General features: G+C 48.7%; 1 protein-coding gene and 1 long non-coding RNA gene across 4 annotated transcripts in view; both read right to left on the reverse strand.

Annotated features, from left to right (window-relative positions):
- Window positions 1-5,257: 5,257 nt before the first annotated feature.
- Window positions 5,258-7,247, reverse strand: LOC122933061. Its single transcript, XR_006388375.1, has 2 exons — window positions 7,053-7,247; window positions 5,258-5,635 (listed from the first exon to the last, which is right to left on the reverse strand). It is a non-coding gene; the product is annotated as an uncharacterized LOC122933061 (long non-coding RNA).
- Window positions 7,248-8,677: 1,430 nt separating this feature from the next.
- LCMT2 (leucine carboxyl methyltransferase 2) overlaps window positions 8,678-21,585 on the reverse strand; it is a 134,380-nt gene continuing 121,472 nt past the window's right edge. For all 3 annotated transcript variants that reach the window (XM_044286594.1, XM_044286593.1, XM_044286595.1), the window contains 4 exons: window positions 20,085-20,182; window positions 19,695-19,882; window positions 10,900-11,035; window positions 8,678-9,028 (listed from right to left, as the gene is read on the reverse strand). In XM_044286594.1, the coding sequence (XP_044142529.1) occupies window positions 8,873-9,028; window positions 10,900-11,035; window positions 19,695-19,882; window positions 20,085-20,182 (578 nt within the window). In that variant the 3' untranslated portion in view covers window positions 8,678-8,872. The remainder of the gene's footprint in view (window positions 9,029-10,899; window positions 11,036-19,694; window positions 19,883-20,084; window positions 20,183-21,585) is intronic.

Here is a 21,585-nt window from a genome sequence, read left to right on the forward strand (position 1 = left end):
AGATCATGTGGTATTTTTATAGAGCAGGTTGTCACGGATGTGGCGATACCTAATATGTATACTATTTATTTTATTTATGTATTACACAATGATTTCATTTTTGAAACAAAAAAAAATATGTTTTAGTGTCTCCATAGGCTGAGAGCCATAGTTTTTTAAGTTTTTGGGCGATTATCTAAAGTAGGGTCTCATTTTTTGTGGGATGAGATGACGGTTTTAGTGGCACTATTTTGGGGTGCATATGACTTGCTATTAGGGTTTTTGTGATGTAAGGTGACAATTTTATTTTATTTAGCAGTTTTTATTTTTTACAGTGTTCATCTGAGGGGTTAGCTCATGTGATATTATTATAGAGCTGGTCTATACGGACGCGGCGATACCTAATATGTATACTTTTTTTATTTATGTAAGTTTTACACAATAATATCGTTTTTGAAACAAAAAAATAAAATCATGTTATAGTGTCCCCATAGTTTTTTATTTTTTGGGCCATTGTCTCATGTAGGGGCTCATTTTTTGCGGGATGAGGGGACGGTTTGATTGGTACTATTTCGGCGTACATGCGACTCTTTTTATCACTTTTATTACCTTTTTTGGGAAGTAAGGTGGGCAAAATTTCAATTTCCTGATAGTTTTTATTTTTATGGCGTTCACCGTGCGGGGAAAGTAACATGACCGTTTTATAGATCAGGTCGTTACGGACGTGGCGATACCTAATATGTGTAGTGTATTTTATTTTTTAATTTTTATTCCACTTGGTTCTTGAAGATCCAGTGGGTCTGATGTCTGTATAATACAGTACAATACACCATATAGTGTATTGTCCTGTATTTTACTTACACTTTGTCTGAACAGATCTATGCCTTTAGCATAGATCTGTTCAGCACCATGGACAGCAGGATGCCTGAGAAGGCGTCCTGTTGCCATGGGAACCTTCCCCGTCTGCCACAACTGAGCAGACGGGGAAGGAGGGGGGCTCCCTCCCTCTGTCACCCCATCCATCTGGGGGCTGCAAAGGCACAGCAGCCCCCCGATGGCAGAGGGAGGGAGCTCCCTGACTTAACCCTTTCCATACAGCGGTCCGTACGGACCGCGGTATGGAAAGGGTGAAACGGCTGACATCGCAGCGATGTCAGACGTTTATACCAGAGTGTCAGCAATGTGCTGAAACTCTGGTATACCACTAACCACCAATGAAAATTCAGGGGGAGGTGGGCGGGGGATCGCCCCCCTGCACCCCGCCGACATAAAATCATTCAGGGGTGCAGGGGGGGATTAAAATTTTTTGACTTTGGCCATTTTAAAGTTTATGATCCCTGCGGTCCCTACAGAAAGCGCTGGTGACAGTTTATTGCCAGGACGAGTATACTCGTCCTGGAGCGCTAAGTATCAGTGCTCCAGGACCAGTATACTCGTCCAAGGTCCTGAACGTGTTAAGGCCTAGTGTATTATTATGAAGTTTTGCCACCAAATCATAAAAGTGTTTTTCTGTGCTCTCCCACAAAATGAGTACATCATCAATGTATCGACCCCGATATGTGACGTGCTGAGTGTTCTTCTGTGAATACCGTCCTTCCCTCCCACCATCCTAAAAATAAATTTGCGAAACTTGGTGCACAAACATTGCTGTCCCCTGTAAATAAAATTTTTGATCAAAAATAAAATTGTTGTGTGTTAATAAAACCCCCAAAAAAGAATATATAGCAATATAGCGAATATTATGTAATAATTAGGTAGTCAGTGATAATATCTGACACTGGAAAAGCTGGGTAATACCTCAGTGTAGATCGCAAGTTATTACCCAGCTTTCCCAGTGTCAGATTGTATCACTGAGTTATTACCCAGCTTTCCCAGTGTTAGATATCATCCTAGTGTAGATCGCAAATATTCTAATCGCGAATTTTCCATGCAAAAGGCTACACTAATGAGCTTGTCATAAGAATCAGTCTAATATCTCTCTGATCTCTAATATCACTCTGGATCTGATCTTTTCCCGCCTCTGCTCCCTATCTAACCTTTCTAATTCGCCTCTCCCCCTATCCGACCACAACCTACTCACCTTCTCTTCATTGGTCTCTTCTGCTGCTCCCCCGGTCCACACACCAGCACAGGGGCAGGAACCTCAAACAGCTTGACCTTCGCTTGCTTTCTGACTCTCTTCTCCCACTCTCTACCATCTGTTGCCTCCAAGACCCAGAAGCTGCTACCACCCTATACAACACCACAATAAGTTCAGCTCTGGACACTGTTGCCCCCTCACACACAACAAAATCCGGAAAATCAACAGACAACCCTGGCACACCAACCTGACCAAAAAACTCAGACAAGCTTCCAGGGCTGCTGAGCAGCGATGGAAGAAATCCCATTCTAAAGATCACTTCACCGCATACAAGCAATCCCTCCTCATATTCAAGTCCTCACTCGCTGATGCAAAACAGGCCTACTTCTCATCTCTCATATCTTCCCTGTCACACAGCCCTAAACAACTTTTTAGCACTTTTAATTCCCTTCTCCGTCCCCCAGCGCCCCCAACCTCTCCTCTCTTCTCAGCTGAGGACTTTGCCAAATATTTCAAACAAAAGATAGTCCACATCAGAGAAAGCTTTACTACACAGTCCCCACAGACCCTCTACACAACTGCTCGGTCCTCTTCTCCCAAAACCCACTTCTCTACCATTACAGAAGGTAAACTCTCCACTCTACTCTCCAAATCTTATCTGACCACCTGTGCACTTGACCCAATCCCATCCCACCTCATCCCTAACCTCACCCCAGTGTTTATCCCAGCCCTAACTCATCTCTTCAACCAATCACTAAACTCTGGTGTCTTCCCCTCTGCTTTTAAACATGCTACCATTACACCCATCCTCAAAAAGCCTTCACTTGACCCATCTTCCTTGTCCAGTTATCGCCCCATATCACTTCTTCCGTATGCCTCAAAGCTACTTGAACAACATGTCCATTCAGAACTGTCCTCCCACCTCTCCTCCTGCTCCCTCTTTGACCGCTTACAATCTGGCTTCCAACCCCACCACTCGACCGAGACTGCCCTTACCAAAGTCACCAATGACCTACTCACAGCCAAAACCAAGAAACAATACTCTGTCCTCCTTCTCCTTGACCTGTCCTCTGCCTTCGACACTGTTGACCACTCCCTTCTGTTGCAAACTCTCTCATCTCTTGGCATCACTGACCTGGCCCTCTCCTGGATCACATCATACCTCACAGACCGGACGTTTAGCGTCTCCCACTCCCGCACCACCTCCTCGTCTCATTCCCTCTCTGTTGGTGTCCCGCAAGGCTCTGTCCTAGGACCCCTGCTCTTCTCTATCTACACTTTTGGCCTGGGACAGCTCATAGAGTCCTATGGCTTTCAGTATCACTCCTACGCTGATGACACACAAATCTACCTCTCTGGTCCAGACATCACCACCTTAATATCTAGAATCCCACAATGTCTATCTTCTATATCATCCTTCTTCGCCTCTCGCTTTCTTAAACTTAACATGGATAAGACAGAATTCATAATCTTTCCCCCATCTTGTTCAACCCCCCCAACAGACCTATCAATCACGATCAATGGCTGCACATTATCCCCAGTCAACAAAGCCCGCTGCCTTGGAGTGACCTTGGATTCTGCCCTTTCCTTCCGACCGCACATCAAAGCCCTTTCCACCACCTGCCGCCTCCAACTCAAAAACATCTCCCGCATCCGTGCTTTCCTTAACTTTGAATCTGCGAAAATACTTGTACATGCCCTCATAATCTCCCGCCTAGACTACTGCAACATTCTCCTGTGTGGCCTTCCATCTAGCACTCTCGCACCCCTCCAATCTATCCTCAACTCTGCTGCCCGACTAATCCACCTCTCATCCTATTATTCCTCTGCCTCTCCCCTTTGCCAATCCCTTCACTGGCTCCTCATTGCCCAACGAATTCACTTCAAAGTACTTACAAATACATACAAGGCCGTCCATAACCTGTCCCCTCCCTACATCTCTGAGCTAATTTCCCGATACACCCCCACACGCACTCTCCGATCCTCACAAGACCTCCTTCTCTCCTCTCCTCTTATTGCCTCTTCCCACAATCGACTCCAGGATTTCTCCCGTGCATCCCCCATACTCTGGAACTCGCTACCCCAACATATCAGACTCTCACCTACAGTGGAATCCTTCAAAAGAAACCTGAAAACCACCTCTTCAGACAAGCCTACAACCAGTGACCCTGCTGCCTCTATACCGCCATGACCAGCTTCACCCGCACCTACTGTGTCCTTCTCCTATACCATGTAGATTGTAAGCCTCGCGGGCAGGGCCCTCTCTCCTTCTGTACCAGTCTGTAACTCGTCTTGTTTATGATTAGTGCAATTGTCTGTATTATGTGTGTGCACCGCTTATCATATGTACAGCGCTATGGAATGAATGGCGCTTTAATAATAAATAATAATAATAATATTCTTGTCATAAGACTGTGAAACCAATAGAGGGCGCTGTTCATAACTCAATAGCGCCATCTGTTGGTTTTCATAGTCTTATGACAGCTGAAAAACAAGGCAGATTCTGCTCATTTGCATGTGTTTCCCATATACACATGTTTATGCAAATGAGTTTTACATGACAAAACTGTATAGAAAGGTTATTGAATATTATGTTAGGACAATCAGAAAACTTTTTGTCATCCTAATGAAATTGATCTAGGTGCGCAGGTCCACCCAAGCCATCCTACAGATGCCAAATAACTGAGGCTTACTGGTTCTCAGTCAGATGAGAGCTGGTTTGGAATGTCTCAGTGCACACGGCTGCCATTGTAAGGTATGTGCTGACTGTATCTGTCTCATGGATAGGTTGTTGGCTTGCACATACCTGGCTTTTGGCATATAGCCTTTGTGTGCTTGTCTATTGTATGTCGCACATAATAGGAGTCTAAGATGCATCCAGCTATCCTCTTAATGCTATTTCCAAACCATTTTGATGGGGTTTCCATTAATTTGTAACCTCTTCAGAGCAGGGGGTGCCTGGTTGTTTGCCATTGACTTCCATTATACTCGGGTGCCCGGCCGAGCACACGAATATAGCAATGTGTTCGGGCCGAACACCCGCATACTTTGGTGCTCGCTCATCACTACTGTCAACCAATCAAAGGTGGTACCTGAGAAGCTGGTTGCAAAATAATTCAATGATGCTGTAAAAACACCCATTAAAAATGTGGGTGTCACAGAGCCCACTCTGCAGAAAAAAAATGCTACACAACAGAAAACAGGTGTGAACATAGTTTATAGACTCTGATAACTTCCAGAACAAAAGGGAAGGCATTGTAAGACTGCCCTATAGTCAGCCGGTGAGCAGTGGTAACCTCAGTCTATAGTTGTCAATGTCATCCATGACCCCAGAAGACAAGACCATCAGGAACCGGAAGCTCCGAGCTGATCCATTTAGGCAGGAATTCTGCTCCTGAGCGTAACAGTGCAGCAACGCATTTAGCAACAAGGCAGCTTCAACACAACCGGCTGCCTATTCAGATGAGTCCCAAAAGAGAAGCAGGTGCCACCTCCACCAAGAAGTAGCAAATGTTTCTTGTCCGCAAGAAGAACTGAGCTGTGTCCATGCAGCATCAGAGGCCACTCCAGTGAGGTCTGCAGGAAAGAGCAAGAGAGTGACCATGAGGACTGGGGCAGAAAGAACCCACTTCAGCAAGAGTCCAGGATGACAGTCTGTAAAGGGGACGGGACAGTGTAGATGGAGGACCAGGAGTGAAGAGGCAGGGGTAATGTGGGATCAGGAGTGAAGAGGCAGAGGTGATGAGGGATGCGGAGTGAAGAGGCAGGGGTAATGTGGGATCAGGAGTGAAGAGGCAGAGGTGATGAGGGATGCGGAGTGAAGAGGCAGGGGTAATGTGGGATCAGGAGTGAAGAGGCAGAGGTGATGAGGGATGAGGAGTGAAGAGGCAGGGGTAGTGTGGGATCAGGAGTGAAGAGGCAGAGGTGATGCGGAGTGAAGAGGCAGGGGTAATGTGGGATCAGGAGTGAAGAGGCAGAGGTGATGAGGGATGAGGAGTGAAGAGGCAGGGGTAATGTGGGATCAGGAGTGAAGAGGCAGAGGTGATGAGGGATGCGGAGTGAAGAGGCAGGGGTAATGTGGGATCAGGAGTGAAGAGGCAGAGGTGATGCGGAGTGAAGAGGCAGGGGTAATGTGGGATCAGGAGTGAAGAGGCAGAAGTGATGGATGATCAGGAGTGAAAAGGCATAGGTGATGGATGATCAGGAGTGAAAAGGCAGAGGTGATGGATGATCAGGAGTGAAAAGGCAGAGGTGATGAGGGATGAGGAGTGAAGAGGCAGAGGTGATGGATGATCAGGAGTGAAGAGACAGGAGTAATGTGAGATCAGGAGTGAAGAGGCAGAGGTGATGGATGATCAGGAGTGAAAAGGCAGAGGTGATGAGGGATGAGGAGTGAAGAGGCAGGGGTAATGTGAGATCAGGAGTGAAGAGGCAGAGGTGATGAATGATCAGGAGTGAAAAGGCAGAGGTGATGAGAGATGAGGAGTGAAGAGGCAGAGGTGATGGATGATCAGGAGTGAAGAGGCAGGGGTAATGTGAGATCAGGAGTGAAGAGGCAGAGGTGATGGATTATCAGGAGTGAAAAGGCAGAAGTGATGAGGGATGAGGAGTGAAGAGGCAGGGGTAATGTGAGATCAGGAGTGAAGAGGCAGAGGTGATGGATGATCAGGAGTGAAAAGGCAGAGGTGATGAGGGGTGAAGAGGCAAGGTTAATGTGGGATCCGGAGTAAAGAGGCAGAAGTGCTGAGGGACGAGGAGTGAAAAGGCAGGGGTGATGGGGAATGAGGAGCAAAGAGGCAGAGGTGATGGTGGATCAGGAGTAAAGAGGCAAAGGTGATGGATAATGAGGAGTCAAGAAGTAGGGGTAATGTTGGATCAGGAGTGAAGAGGCAGGGGTAATGTGTGCTCAGGAGTGAAGAGGTAGGGGTGATGGGAGAACAAAAGGGAAGGCATTGTAAGACTGCCCTATAGTCAGCCGGTGAGCAGTGGTAACCTCAGTCTATAGTTGTCAATGTCATCCATGACCCCAGAAGACAAGACCATCAGGAACCGGAAGCTCCGAGCTGATCCATTTAGGCAGGAATTCTGCTCCTGAGCGTAACAGTGCAGCAACGCATTTAGCAACAAGGCAGCTTCAACACAACCGGCTGCCTATTCAGATGAGTCCCAAAAGAGAAGCAGGTGCCACCTCCACCAGAAGTAGCAAATGTTTCTTGTCCGCAAGAAGAACTGAGCTGTGTCCATGCAGCATCAGAGGCCACTCCAGTGAGGTCTGCAGGAAAGAGCAAGAGAGTGACCATGAGGACTGGGGCAGAAAGAACCCACTTCAGCAAGAGTCCAGGATGACAGTCTGTAAAGGGGACGGGACAGTGTAGATGGAGGACCAGGAGTGAAGAGGCAGGGGTAATGTGGGATCAGGAGTGAAGAGGCAGAGGTGATGAGGGATGCGGAGTGAAGAGGCAGGGGTAATGTGGGATCAGGAGTGAAGAGGCAGAGGTGATGAGGGATGCGGAGTGAAGAGGCAGGGGTAATGTGGGATCAGGAGTGAAGAGGCAGAGGTGATGAGGGATGAGGAGTGAAGAGGCAGGGGTAGTGTGGGATCAGGAGTGAAGAGGCAGAGGTGATGCGGAGTGAAGAGGCAGGGGTAATGTGGGATCAGGAGTGAAGAGGCAGAGGTGATGAGGGATGAGGAGTGAAGAGGCAGGGGTAATGTGGGATCAGGAGTGAAGAGGCAGAGGTGATGAGGGATGCGGAGTGAAGAGGCAGGGGTAATGTGGGATCAGGAGTGAAGAGGCAGAGGTGATGCGGAGTGAAGAGGCAGGGGTAATGTGGGATCAGGAGTGAAGAGGCAGAAGTGATGGATGATCAGGAGTGAAAAGGCATAGGTGATGGATGATCAGGAGTGAAAAGGCAGAGGTGATGGATGATCAGGAGTGAAAAGGCAGAGGTGATGAGGGATGAGGAGTGAAGAGGCAGAGGTGATGGATGATCAGGAGTGAAGAGACAGGAGTAATGTGAGATCAGGAGTGAAGAGGCAGAGGTGATGGATGATCAGGAGTGAAAAGGCAGAGGTGATGAGGGATGAGGAGTGAAGAGGCAGGGGTAATGTGAGATCAGGAGTGAAGAGGCAGAGGTGATGAATGATCAGGAGTGAAAAGGCAGAGGTGATGAGAGATGAGGAGTGAAGAGGCAGAGGTGATGGATGATCAGGAGTGAAGAGGCAGGGGTAATGTGAGATCAGGAGTGAAGAGGCAGAGGTGATGGATTATCAGGAGTGAAAAGGCAGAAGTGATGAGGGATGAGGAGTGAAGAGGCAGGGGTAATGTGAGATCAGGAGTGAAGAGGCAGAGGTGATGGATGATCAGGAGTGAAAAGGCAGAGGTGATGAGGGGTGAAGAGGCAAGGTTAATGTGGGATCCGGAGTAAAGAGGCAGAAGTGCTGAGGGACGAGGAGTGAAAAGGCAGGGGTGATGGGGAATGAGGAGCAAAGAGGCAGAGGTGATGGTGGATCAGGAGTAAAGAGGCAAAGGTGATGGATAATGAGGAGTCAAGAAGTAGGGGTAATGTTGGATCAGGAGTGAAGAGGCAGGGGTAATGTGTGCTCAGGAGTGAAGAGGTAGGGGTGATGGGAGAACAAAAGGGAAGGCATTGTAAGACTGCCCTATAGTCAGCCGGTGAGCAGTGGTAACCTCAGTCTATAGTTGTCAATGTCATCCATGACCCCAGAAGACAAGACCATCAGGAACCGGAAGCTCCGAGCTGATCCATTTAGGCAGGAATTCTGCTCCTGAGCGTAACAGTGCAGCAACGCATTTAGCAACAAGGCAGCTTCAACACAACCGGCTGCCTATTCAGATGAGTCCCAAAAGAGAAGCAGGTGCCACCTCCACCAAGAAGTAGCAAATGTTTCTTGTCCGCAAGAAGAACTGAGCTGTGTCCATGCAGCATCAGAGGCCACTCCAGTGAGGTCTGCAGGAAAGAGCAAGAGAGTGACCATGAGGACTGGGGCAGAAAGAACCCACTTCAGCAAGAGTCCAGGATGACAGTCTGTAAAGGGGACGGGACAGTGTAGATGGAGGACCAGGAGTGAAGAGGCAGGGGTAATGTGGGATCAGGAGTGAAGAGGCAGAGGTGATGAGGGATGCGGAGTGAAGAGGCAGGGGTAATGTGGGATCAGGAGTGAAGAGGCAGAGGTGATGAGGGATGCGGAGTGAAGAGGCAGGGGTAATGTGGGATCAGGAGTGAAGAGGCAGAGGTGATGAGGGATGAGGAGTGAAGAGGCAGGGGTAGTGTGGGATCAGGAGTGAAGAGGCAGAGGTGATGCGGAGTGAAGAGGCAGGGGTAATGTGGGATCAGGAGTGAAGAGGCAGAGGTGATGAGGGATGAGGAGTGAAGAGGCAGGGGTAATGTGGGATCAGGAGTGAAGAGGCAGAGGTGATGAGGGATGAGGAGTGAAGAGGCAGGGGTAATGTGGGATCAGGAGTGAAGAGGCAGAGGTGATGAGGGATGCGGAGTGAAGAGGCAGGGGTAATGTGGGATCAGGAGTGAAGAGGCAGAGGTGATGAGGGATGAGGAGTGAAGAGGCAGGGGTAATGTGGGATCAGGAGTGAAGAGGCAGAGGTGATGCGGAGTGAAGAGGCAGGGGTAATGTGGGATCAGGAGTGAAGAGGCAGAAGTGATGGATGATCAGGAGTGAAAAGGCATAGGTGATGGATGATCAGGAGTGAAAAGGCAGAGGTGATGGATGATCAGGAGTGAAAAGGCAGAGGTGATGAGGGATGAGGAGTGAAGAGGCAGAGGTGATGGATGATCAGGAGTGAAGAGACAGGAGTAATGTGAGATCAGGAGTGAAGAGGCAGAGGTGATGGATGATCAGGAGTGAAAAGGCAGAGGTGATGAGGGATGAGGAGTGAAGAGGCAGGGGTAATGTGAGATCAGGAGTGAAGAGGCAGAGGTGATGAATGATCAGGAGTGAAAAGGCAGAGGTGATGAGAGATGAGGAGTGAAGAGGCAGAGGTGATGGATGATCAGGAGTGAAGAGGCAGGGGTAATGTGAGATCAGGAGTGAAGAGGCAGAGGTGATGGATTATCAGGAGTGAAAAGGCAGAAGTGATGAGGGATGAGGAGTGAAGAGGCAGGGGTAATGTGAGATCAGGAGTGAAGAGGCAGAGGTGATGGATGATCAGGAGTGAAAAGGCAGAGGTGATGAGGGGTGAAGAGGCAAGGTTAATGTGGGATCCGGAGTAAAGAGGCAGAAGTGCTGAGGGACGAGGAGTGAAAAGGCAGGGGTGATGGGGAATGAGGAGCAAAGAGGCAGAGGTGATGGTGGATCAGGAGTAAAGAGGCAAAGGTGATGGATAATGAGGAGTCAAGAAGTAGGGGTAATGTTGGATCAGGAGTGAAGAGGCAGGGGTAATGTGTGCTCAGGAGTGAAGAGGTAGGGGTGATGGGAGAAAAGGAGTGAAAAGGCATTGGTAATGGGGAATGAGGAGTGAAGAGGCAGAGGTGATAGGGAATGCGGAGCAAAGAGACAGAGGTGATGGAGAATCAGGACTGAAGAGGCAAAGGTGATGGAGGATCAGGACTGAAGAGGCAGAGGTGATGGGGATGAGGATTGAAGAGGTGGGGTTAATGAGGGATCGGGAGTAAATAGGCAGGGGTGATTGCGGATGAGGAGTGATGAAGCAGGGAGATGTGGACCTGAGAGACAATAGCTGGCATGTTGGGAGTAGGGGTGTCATGAGTGTTTCCACACAAGGTTGAGAGTCCTGCTTTCTTCCATATCTTTCTGTGCCATCTCCTCCTAGATGGAAATTACCACAAGAAATGTGAATACTCACAGAGTCGATCCGATACTCAGAGACCTGTCCAGTGATCAGATCCACTATTGTCAGTCCAGGAACTCCCCGAGCATGAATCCAGACCCCACCAACCAGCAGCAGCTTCTCACCAATGACGTGTGAGCTGTGAGAGTATCTAGACAGATGACAAGATGGTGCATAATCATACAACATGCAACATATGAGCTTCACAATCTGAACATTCAACCATGACTGCCTCATGCAGGACTCCAGGAAGCGGAGATGGGGCAGCTGCTTGCAGCATGATTGGCACCTGTGCTGCTGTGGTCACGGGTGGTTCGCTTTCCTCATAGATGCTCTGTATGGTCATATAGACAGCTTGACATACCTCTGCTTCCTGGAGACCTGTGAGGCCGAAGGGGCGAAAGAGCGGAGGAACTGCAGTCACAGTAAATTAGGGGAATGAAAATGAATCCAGAAAAAAAAATGGACTAAATCTATGTCATCGGATCCCTTCCCATCACCAACCCCCACAGAAGAAAAATGTCAAATGCTTGCACTGTAAAGAAGCCTCACACACATGATGATGTCACTTTATCCCTCACACACACACACGCATGATGATGTCACTCCTCATACACATGATGAGGTCACTGGTCCCTCACACACATGATGAGGTCACTTTATCCCTCATACACATAATGAGGTCACTCTTTCCTAACACACATGATGAGGTCACTCTTTCCTCACACACATAATGAGGTCACTCTTTCCTCACACACATGATGAAGTCACTGGTCCCTCACACACATGATGAGGTCACTGGTCCCTCACACACATGATGAGGTCACTGGTCCCTCACACACATGATGAGGTCACTGGTCCCTCACACACATGATGAGGTCACTATCTCCTCACATACATGATGAGGTCACTCTTTCCTTACACACATGATGAGTTCACTATCTCCTCACACACATGATGAGGTCACTATCTCCTCACACACATGATGAGGTCACTCTTTCCTCACATACATGATGAGGTTGCTCTTTCCTCACACACATGATGAAGTCACTCTTTCCTCACATACATAATGAGGTCACTCTTTCCTTATACACATGATGAGGTCACTGTTCCCTCACACACATGATGAGGTCACTATCTCCTCACACACAAGATGAGGTCACTATCTCCTCACACACATGATGAGGTCACTGGTCCCTCACACACATGATGAGGTCACTGGTCCCTCACACACATGATGAGGTCACTGGTCCCTCACACACAAGATGAGGTCACTATCTCCTCACATACATGATGAGGTCACTCTTTCCTTACACACATGATGAGGTCACTATCTCCTCACATACATGATGAGGTCACTCTTTCCTTACACACATGATGAGGTCACTCTTTCTTCAGACACATGATGAAGCCACTCTTCCCTCACATACATAATGAGGTCACTCTCTTCTTATACACATAATGAGGTCACTGTTCCCTCACACACATGATGAGGTCACTATCTCCTCACACACATGATGAGGTCACTATCTCCTCACACACAAGATGAGGTCACTATCTCCTCACATACATGATGAGGTCACTCTTTCCTTACACACATGATGAGGTCACTATCTCCTCACATACATGATGAGGTCACTCTTTCCTTACACACATGATGAGGTCACTCTTTCTTCAGACACATGATGAGGTCACTCTTTCTTCAGACACATGATGAGGTCACTCTCTCCTTATACACATAATGAGGTCACTCTTTCCTCACACACATGATGAGGTCACTCTTTCCTCACACACATGATGAGGTCACTGGTCCCTCACACACATGATGAGGTCACTGGTCCCTCACACACATGATGAGGTCACTGGTCCCTCACACACATGATGAGGTCACTATCTCCTCACACACAAGATGAGGTCACTATCTCCTCACATACATGATGAGGTCACTCTTTCCTTACACACATGATGAGGTCACTATCTCCTCACATACATGATGAGGTCACTCTTTCCTTACACACATGATGAGGTCACTCTTTCTTCAGACACATGATGAGGTCACTCTTTCTTCAGACACATGATGAGGTCACTCTCTCCTTATACACATAATGAGGTCACTCTTTCCTCACACACATGATGAGGTCACTCTTTCCTCACACACATGATGAGGTCACTCTTTCCTCACACACATGATGAGGTCACTGGTCCCTCACACACATGATGAGGTCACTGGTCCCTCACACACATGATGAGGTCACTGGTCCCTCACACACATGATGAGGTCACTATCTCCTCACACACAAGATGAGGTCACTATCTCCTCACATACATGATGAGGTCACTCTTTCCTTACACACATGATGAGGTCACTATCTCCTCACATACATGATGAGGTCACTCTTTCCTTACACACATGATGAGGTCACTCTTTCTTCAGACACATGATGAGGTCACTCTTTCTTCAGACACATGATGAGGTCACTCTCTCCTTATACACATAATGAGGTCACTCTTTCCTCACACACATGATGAGGTCACTCTTTCCTCACACACATGATGAGGTCACTGGTCCCTCACACACATGATGAGGTCACTGGTCCCTCACACACATGATGAGGTCACTGGTCCCTCACACACATGATGAGGTCACTGGTCCCTCACACACATGATGAGGTCACTGGTCCCTCACACACATGATGAGGTCACTGGTCCCTCACACACATGATGAGGTCACTATCTCCTCACACAAAAGATGAGGTCACTGGTCCCTCACACACATGATGAGGTCACTGTTCCCTCACACACATGATGAGGTCACTGGTCCCTCACACACATGATGAGGTCACTATCTCCTCACACACATGATGAGGTCACTATCTCCTCACATACATGATGAGGTCACTCTTTCCTCACATACATGATGAGGTCACTGGTCCCTCACACACATGATGAGGTCACGGTTCCCTCACACACATGATGAGGTCACTGATCCCTCACACACATGATGAGGTCACTGGTCCCTCACACACATGATGAGGTCACTATCTCCTCACACACAAGATGAGGTCACTGGTCCCTCACACACATGATGAGGTCACTGTTCCCTCACACACATGATGAGGTCACTGGTCCCTCACACACATGATGAGGTCACTATCTCCTCACACACAAGATGAGGTCACTGGTCCCTCACACACATGATGAGGTCACTGTTCCCTCACACACATGATGAGGTCACTGGTCCCTCACACACATGATGAGGTCACTATCTCCTCACACACAAGATGAGGTCACTATCACCTCACATACATGATGAGGTCACTCTTTCCTCACATACATGATGAGGTCACTCTTTCCTTACACACATGATGAGGTCACTGTGGCAAAACCAACCTCGCCACTGGGTTTTGGAGAGGGCTGTTTAAAAGCCTCTTGCCTCAGGATTATGGCCCATAGTAACTTTAAAGGAGAAGACAGACCGGCCGCACAGCTTAAATCTGTCTGTAGAATTGTATTTTATGTTATTATGCGTTCGGTTAAATTGTATGTTATGTGAGGGCACCCAGATAGCTAATAGTATTGTATTAGTGTATTCTGAGTGCCATTCACCTAATATCTGGGGATATGTTAAATGTCTGTGTTTGCTGTGGGGGTGTGCCATTGTGTGTTTAAATGGTGATGTCTGTGCTGTTGTCTCCACATGTGTATTGGCGATCTCCCCTTTGTCCTGAGAGATAATTGGATTGTCTTCGGTCGTCTCCCAGGCAGAGAGGAGGAAACCATGATGCATTGTGGGGATATGTTATATCTGTTCTGTATTTGAAAAACTGTAATAAAAACCAGGCTGGGTGTGCCAGCACATCAGATCACTGCTTGACCCTCAACACGGAGCCTTGTCTCGTTATTGGGGGGATTCCCTGTATGCTGTTGGAGACTGATTGCCAGGAGTGTAAGCTGACTGATACGCTTTTCCTGTTCTTCTGCTGACAGCTATTCGCGAGGTTCCAGTTTGGAGTGCTATTTTGTATCCAGTTCGGGAGGTTGGTGTTCTGCAGTAGCTGTGCCTGTCTCTCGGAAAGGGGCATATCGCCTAAACGGATTTTAACCCCTTGTCTGCTGAAACGGTCCGTTACATTGGTGGCAAGCAGCGGGATCGTTCCTACAGCCAGAAGGACAGCTACAGGAGACACCATTTCTTTGGATTCTACAATTTAAGGGCAACGCATGTCCCAGTACAGCGACCCTAAAAGCACCAGGATGGAACCAGCAGTGTTATACGAGGAGGAGGACCTGGATGGCCGGGATGCATTAAGGAAAGGCATCTGGTACCAGGCCCTGGATAATGTACAATACCAGCGAGGTGAGAGTCTCCCCAGTGAAGAGCAGCGGTTGCAGAAGCAAGTGGCCCTGCGGATGTCCTTCCTGGGAGAGCAGCCCCTGGAGGAATGGGTGATAGAACTAGAGCACCGGGTATGGCAGGAGCTATGGCTGGAGGATGCCTACCAGGCGCTTTGGTGGTATGTGGCACAGTTTATACCCTGGACAGCTGAGCATGACAAGCCAGAGGGAGAGGAGTTTGATGGTCCTGGCTTGTTATGGGAGTCCTTTGCAGAGCCTGACTTCGGGAGCCCTGCACAGTCCAGACTTCAGGACATTTTCTATGAGAGGGAGGCTAGGCATGAGTGGGATGACCCCCATGAAGTAGAGAAAGACCTGGCTCACCTAGCAACCCTGGAGTGGGAACTGGAGCAGGACTACCGAGATCTCTTCCACTCCATTGAGAAGGCTCAGCAGGACGGTAAGGTGACAGACCCAGATCCAGACCCATTCAGCTGGGCAGATATTGTAGAGTGTTACTGGGAAGGACCCCAGGTGGCCGGTAGAGATGGGACCGAGGTCTCTCCGCCGGTCCTGCAGGGAATTGGGAGCCCAGTCTTCATTCCCCAGCGGCAGTGTGAAGTGCAGGGAGGGGAGAGCAGCGGCCTCCCTCCCCAGCGGCAGGCTGAGTTACAGGGGGCAGAGGTAGTTGTTCCTGCCCCCCAGCAGCAGCATGATTTTTTGGGAATTGGGAGCCGAGTCTCCATTCCCCAGCGGCAGGCGGAGTTACAGGGGGCAGAGACAGTCGGTCCTGTCCCCCAGCGGCAGAGTGTCCTACAGGGAATAGAGAGCCCAGTCTCCTTTCCCCAGCAGCAGGACACTGTATTGGGAGCGGAGGCGGTCGGTCACCCTCCCCAGCGGCTGGAAGTATGTATGGGAGAGGAGCTCGTTACCCCCTCTCCCCAGCGGCAGCTTAACGCACCAGGGGGAGACAGTAAGCCCCACAACTGTGCAGATGGGACCGTGGTCTCTGCACTTACAGCACAGGGGGTAGGGACAGTTGGTCCTGTCCCCCAGCAACAGGGCTGTTTAGCCAAAGGGGAGACAGTCGGTTTCCCCCTCCAACAACCAGACTCCAACCAGGCTTCTTCCGTGATAACGCTGGCACCAGGGCAGAGTACCGCTGATCCCTGCCCACAAAGCAACCTCCACTCCAAGCCAGGGAGCAACTCAGAGACCGGGAGTACCAGCTACCAATATAACCTTGGTGGATTCACTGGACAGAGACAGCCTACTAAATTCTACAGGTCCAGTATTGGGTTGTGGGTGGGCTGCCAGACTAACTCAGGTACCGACCGGCGTAAGGTCAGGTATCTGGTTAGTCTTCCCTGGGGGGGGGGAGATGTGTGGCGAAACCAACCTCGCCACTGGGTTTTGGAGGGGGCTGTTTGAAGGCCTCTTGCCTCAGGATTATGGCCCATAGTAACTGTAAAGGAGAAAACAGACCGGCCGCACAGCTTAAATCTGTCTGTAGAATTGTATTTTATGTTATTATGCGTTCGGTTAAATTGTATGTTCTGTGAGGGCACCCAGATAGCTAATATTATTGTATTCATGTATTCTGAGTGCCATTCACCTAATGATATGCACTCAGACTTGAGCTATCTGGGGATATGTTAAATGTCTGTGTTTGCTGTGGGGGTGTGCCATTGTGTGTTTGGGTGGTGATTCCTGTGCTGTTGTCTCCACATGTGTATTGGCGATCTCCCCTTTGTCCTGAGAGATAATTGGATTGTCTTCGGTCGTCTCCCAGGCAGAGAGGAGGAAACCATGATGCATTGTGGGGATGTGTTGTATCTGTTCTGTATTTGAAAAACTGTAATAAAAACCAGGCTGGGTGTGCCAGCACATCAGAGCACTGCTGACCCTCAACATGGAGCCTTGTCTCGTTATTGGGGGGATTCCCTGTATGCTGTTGGAGACTGATTGCCAGGAGTGTAAGCTGACTGTACGCTTTTCCTGTTCGTCTGACTGACAGCTATTTGTGAGGTTCCAGTTTGGATTGCTATTTTGTATCCAGTTCGGGAGGTTCGTGTTCTGCAGTAGCTGTGCCTGTCTCTCGGAAAGGGGCATATCGCCTAAACGGATCTTAACCCCTTGTCTGCTGAAACTGTGCCGTTACAGTCACTATCTCCTCACACACATGATGAGGTCACTATCTCCTCACATACATGATGAGGTCACTCTTTCCTCACATACATGATGAGGTCACTCTTTCCTCACATACATGATGAGGTCACTCTTTCCTCACATACATGATGAGGTCACTCTTTCCTCACACACATGATGAAGTCACTCTTTCCTCACATACATGATGAAGTCACTCTTTCCTCACACACATGATGAAGTCACTCTTTCCTCACATACATGATGAGGTTGCTCTTTCCTCACACACATGATGAAGTCACTCTTTCCTCACATACATAATGAGGTCACTCTTTCCTTATACACATAATGAGGTCACTATCTCCTCACACACATGATGAGGTCACTATCTCCTCACACACAAGATGAGGTCACTATCTCCTCACATACATGATGAGGTCACTCTTTCCTTACACACATGATGAGGTCACTATCTCCTCACATACATGATGAGGTCACTCTTTCCTTACACACATGATGAGGTCACTCTTTCTTCAGACACATGATGAGGTCACTCTTCCCTCACATACATGATGAGGTCACTCTCTCCTTATACACATAATGAGGTCACTCTTTCTTCAGACACATGATGAGGTCACTCTTTCTTCAGACACATGATGAGGTCACTCTTTCTTCAGACACATGATGAGGTCACTCTTTCTTCAGACACATGATGAGGTCACTCTTCCCTCACATACATGATGAGGTCACTCTCTCCTTATACACATAATGAGGTCACTCTTTCCTCACACACATGATGAGGTCACTGGTCCCTCACACACATGATGAGGTCACTCTTTCTTCAGACACATGATGAGGTCACTCTTCCCTCACATACATGATGAAGTCACTCTTTCCTTATACACATAATGAGGTCACTGTTCCCTCACACACATGATGAGGTCACTATCTCCTCACACACATGATGAGGTCATTATCTCCTCACACACAAGATGAGGTCACTATCTCCTCACACACATGATGAGGTCACTATCTCCTCACACACATGATGAGGTCACTCTTTCCTCACATACATGATGAGGTTGCTCTTTCCTCACATACATAATGAGGTCACTCTTTCCTCACATACATGATGAGGTCACTCTATTCTCCACACATAATGAGGTCACTGTTCCCTCACACACATGATGAGGTCACTATCTCCTCACACACATGATGAGGTCATTATCTCCTCACACACATGATGAGGTCATTATCTCCTCACACACAAGATGAGGTCACTATCTCCTCACACACAAGATGAGGTCACTATCTCCTCACACACATGATGAGGTCACTATCTCCTCACTCACATGATGAGGTCACTCTTTCCTCACATACATGATGAGGTTGCTCTTTCCTCACATACGTAATGAGGTCACTCTTTCCTCACATACATGATGAGGTCACTCTTTCCTAACATACATGATGAGGTCACTCTTTCCTCACACACACATGATGAGGTCACTCTTTCCTCACATACATGATGAGGTCACTCTATTCTCCTCACATGATGAGGTCACTCTTTCCTCACACACATGATGAGGTCACTCTTTCCTCACACACATGATGAGGTCACTATCTCCTCACACAAATGATGAGGTCACTCTGTTCTCCACACATGATGAGGTCACTCTGTTCTCCACACATGATGAGGTCACTCTATTCTCCACACATGATGAGGTCACTCTATTCTCCACACATGATGAGGTCACTCTTTCCTCACACACATGATGAGGTCACTCTATTCTCCACACATGATGAGGTCACTCTATTCTCCACACATGATGAGGTCACTCTATTCTCCACACATGATGAGGTCACTCTATTCTCCACACATGATGAGGTCACTCTATTCTCCACACATGATGAGGTCACTCTATTCTCCACACATGATGAGGTCACTCTATTCTCCACACATGATGAGGTCACTCTGTTCTCCACACATGATGAGGTCACTCTGTTCGCCACACATGATGAGGTCACTCTGTTCTCCACACATGATGAGGTCACTCTATTCTCCACACATGATGAGGTCACTCTATTCTCCACACATGATGAGGTCACTCTGTTCTCCACACATGATGAGGTCACTCTGTTCTCCACACATGATGAGGTCACTCTGTTCTCCACACATGATGAGGTCACTCTGTTCTCCACACATGATGAGGTCACTCTGTTCTCCACACATGATGAGGTCACTCTGTTCTCCACACATGATGAGGTCACTCTGTTCTCCACACATAATGAGGTCACTCTTTACTGCACCCAGAATAAAGTTGCTTGGTCACCTCGGCATCAGCGGAGGGGTAGTGTCCAAATGTTCCCAAGAGAAATGAGATCCGGCCGGCTTCAGGATAGTAATGGAGCCAGTGGGGACCCCAGACGTCAGAATTCCTCCTGATAACACAGCTCCCCCTTTCCATCCACAGGAACTGTGACTGTGACAACCCAGAGGGGCCACACCCTCCACTGGAACCTAACCACAAGAAAACTGGGTCAAACTCCATCCAAGGACAAAACATGACCCTCATTACTGACTGATCTCATTAAACTGCAGAGCATCTCACACAATACTGACTGATATCATTACACTGCAGAACATCTCACACATCACTCACTGATCATTACACTGCAGAACATCTCACACATCACTGCCTGCTCTCATACTTGTGACACACCTGAGCCATGGTCATGTCCTCTGTGTGGATAAACATGGCCTCCTGTAGAGCTGGTGACTCCAGACAGCGACCTCCAAACACAAACACATAGAAGCGACCTGCGGAGGAGAAAAGGACTCAGTGTTTACTCTGTAATCATTTGTATCCCTGAAATCCTCTGTGCTGCCGCCAGGAAGGGTGACATTGAGCGTGTCCTGTGGAACTGCAGTGAGCAGTCCACAGATTCTGGAGGCCATCTGCACTGTGTGCTCCTCCCAGACTCCTTGGCCATTACCAGGGACTTCAAGGCTTGATGGTCCATTTACTGTGGGTAAGGAGATACAACACAAGCCCCAGAGACACACAGCCTAACCCCTAGTCAGGAGGTACAACCCAAGCCCCAGAGACCCACAGCCTAACCCCAGGTCAGGAGGTACAACCCAAGCCCCAGAGACCCACAGCCTAACCCCGGGTCAGGAGGTACAACCCAAGCCCCAGAGACCCACAGCCTAACCCCGGGTCAGGAGGTACAACCCAAGCCCCAGAGACCCACAGCCTCACCCTGGGTCAGGAGGTACAACCCAAGCCCCAGAGACCCATAGCCTAACCCCGGGTCAGGAGGTACAACCCAAGCCCCAGAGACACATAACCTAACCCCGGGTCAGGAGGTACAACCCAAGCCCCAGAGACCCACAACCTAACCCTGAGCACGTGGGCTGAAAATGAGAACAATCAGCAGATGTGCTGCTTTCACAGGGAAAAAGTCAGGAGCCCGGTGTATACAGTAAAGGCGTCAGGAGCCCGGTGTATACAGTAAAGGCGTCAGGAGCCCGGTGTATACAGTAAAAATGTTCTTGAGACCGGTGTATACAGTAAAGGTGTCAGGAGACCGGTGTATACAGTAAAGGCGTCAGGAGACCGGTGTATACAGTAAAAGTGTCAGGAGCCCGGTGTATACAGTAAAGGCGTCAGGAGCCCGGTGTATACAGTAAAGGCGTCAGGAGACCGGTGTATACAGTAAAGGCGTCAGGAGACCGGTGTATACAGAAAAGGCGTCAGGAGCCCGGTGTATACAGAAAAGGCATCAGGAGCCCGGTGTATACAGAAAAGGCATCAGGAGCCCGGTGTATACAGTAAAGGCGTCAGGAGATTGGTGTATACAGTAAAGGCGTCAGGAGCCCGGTGTATACAGTAAAGGTGTGAGGAGCCCGGTGTATACAGTAAAGGTGTCAGGAGACCGGTGTATACAGTAAAGGTGTCAGGAGACCGGTGTACACAGTAAAGGTGTCAGGAGCCCGGTGTATACAGAAAGGCGTCAGGAGCCCGGTGTATACAGTAAAGGCGTCAGGAGACCGGTGTATACAGGAAAGGCGTCAGGAGACCGGTGTATACAGTAAAGGTGTCAGGAGCCCGGTGTATACAGGAAAGGCGTCAGGACACCGGTGTATACAGTAAAGGCGTCAGGAGACCGGTGTATACAGTAAAGGTGTCAGGAGTCCGGTGTATACAGTAAAGGTGTCAG

This window comes from Bufo gargarizans, chromosome 3 (genome assembly GCF_014858855.1).
Source record: "Bufo gargarizans isolate SCDJY-AF-19 chromosome 3, ASM1485885v1, whole genome shotgun sequence".
Classification (NCBI taxonomy): domain Eukaryota; kingdom Metazoa; phylum Chordata; class Amphibia; order Anura; family Bufonidae; genus Bufo; species Bufo gargarizans.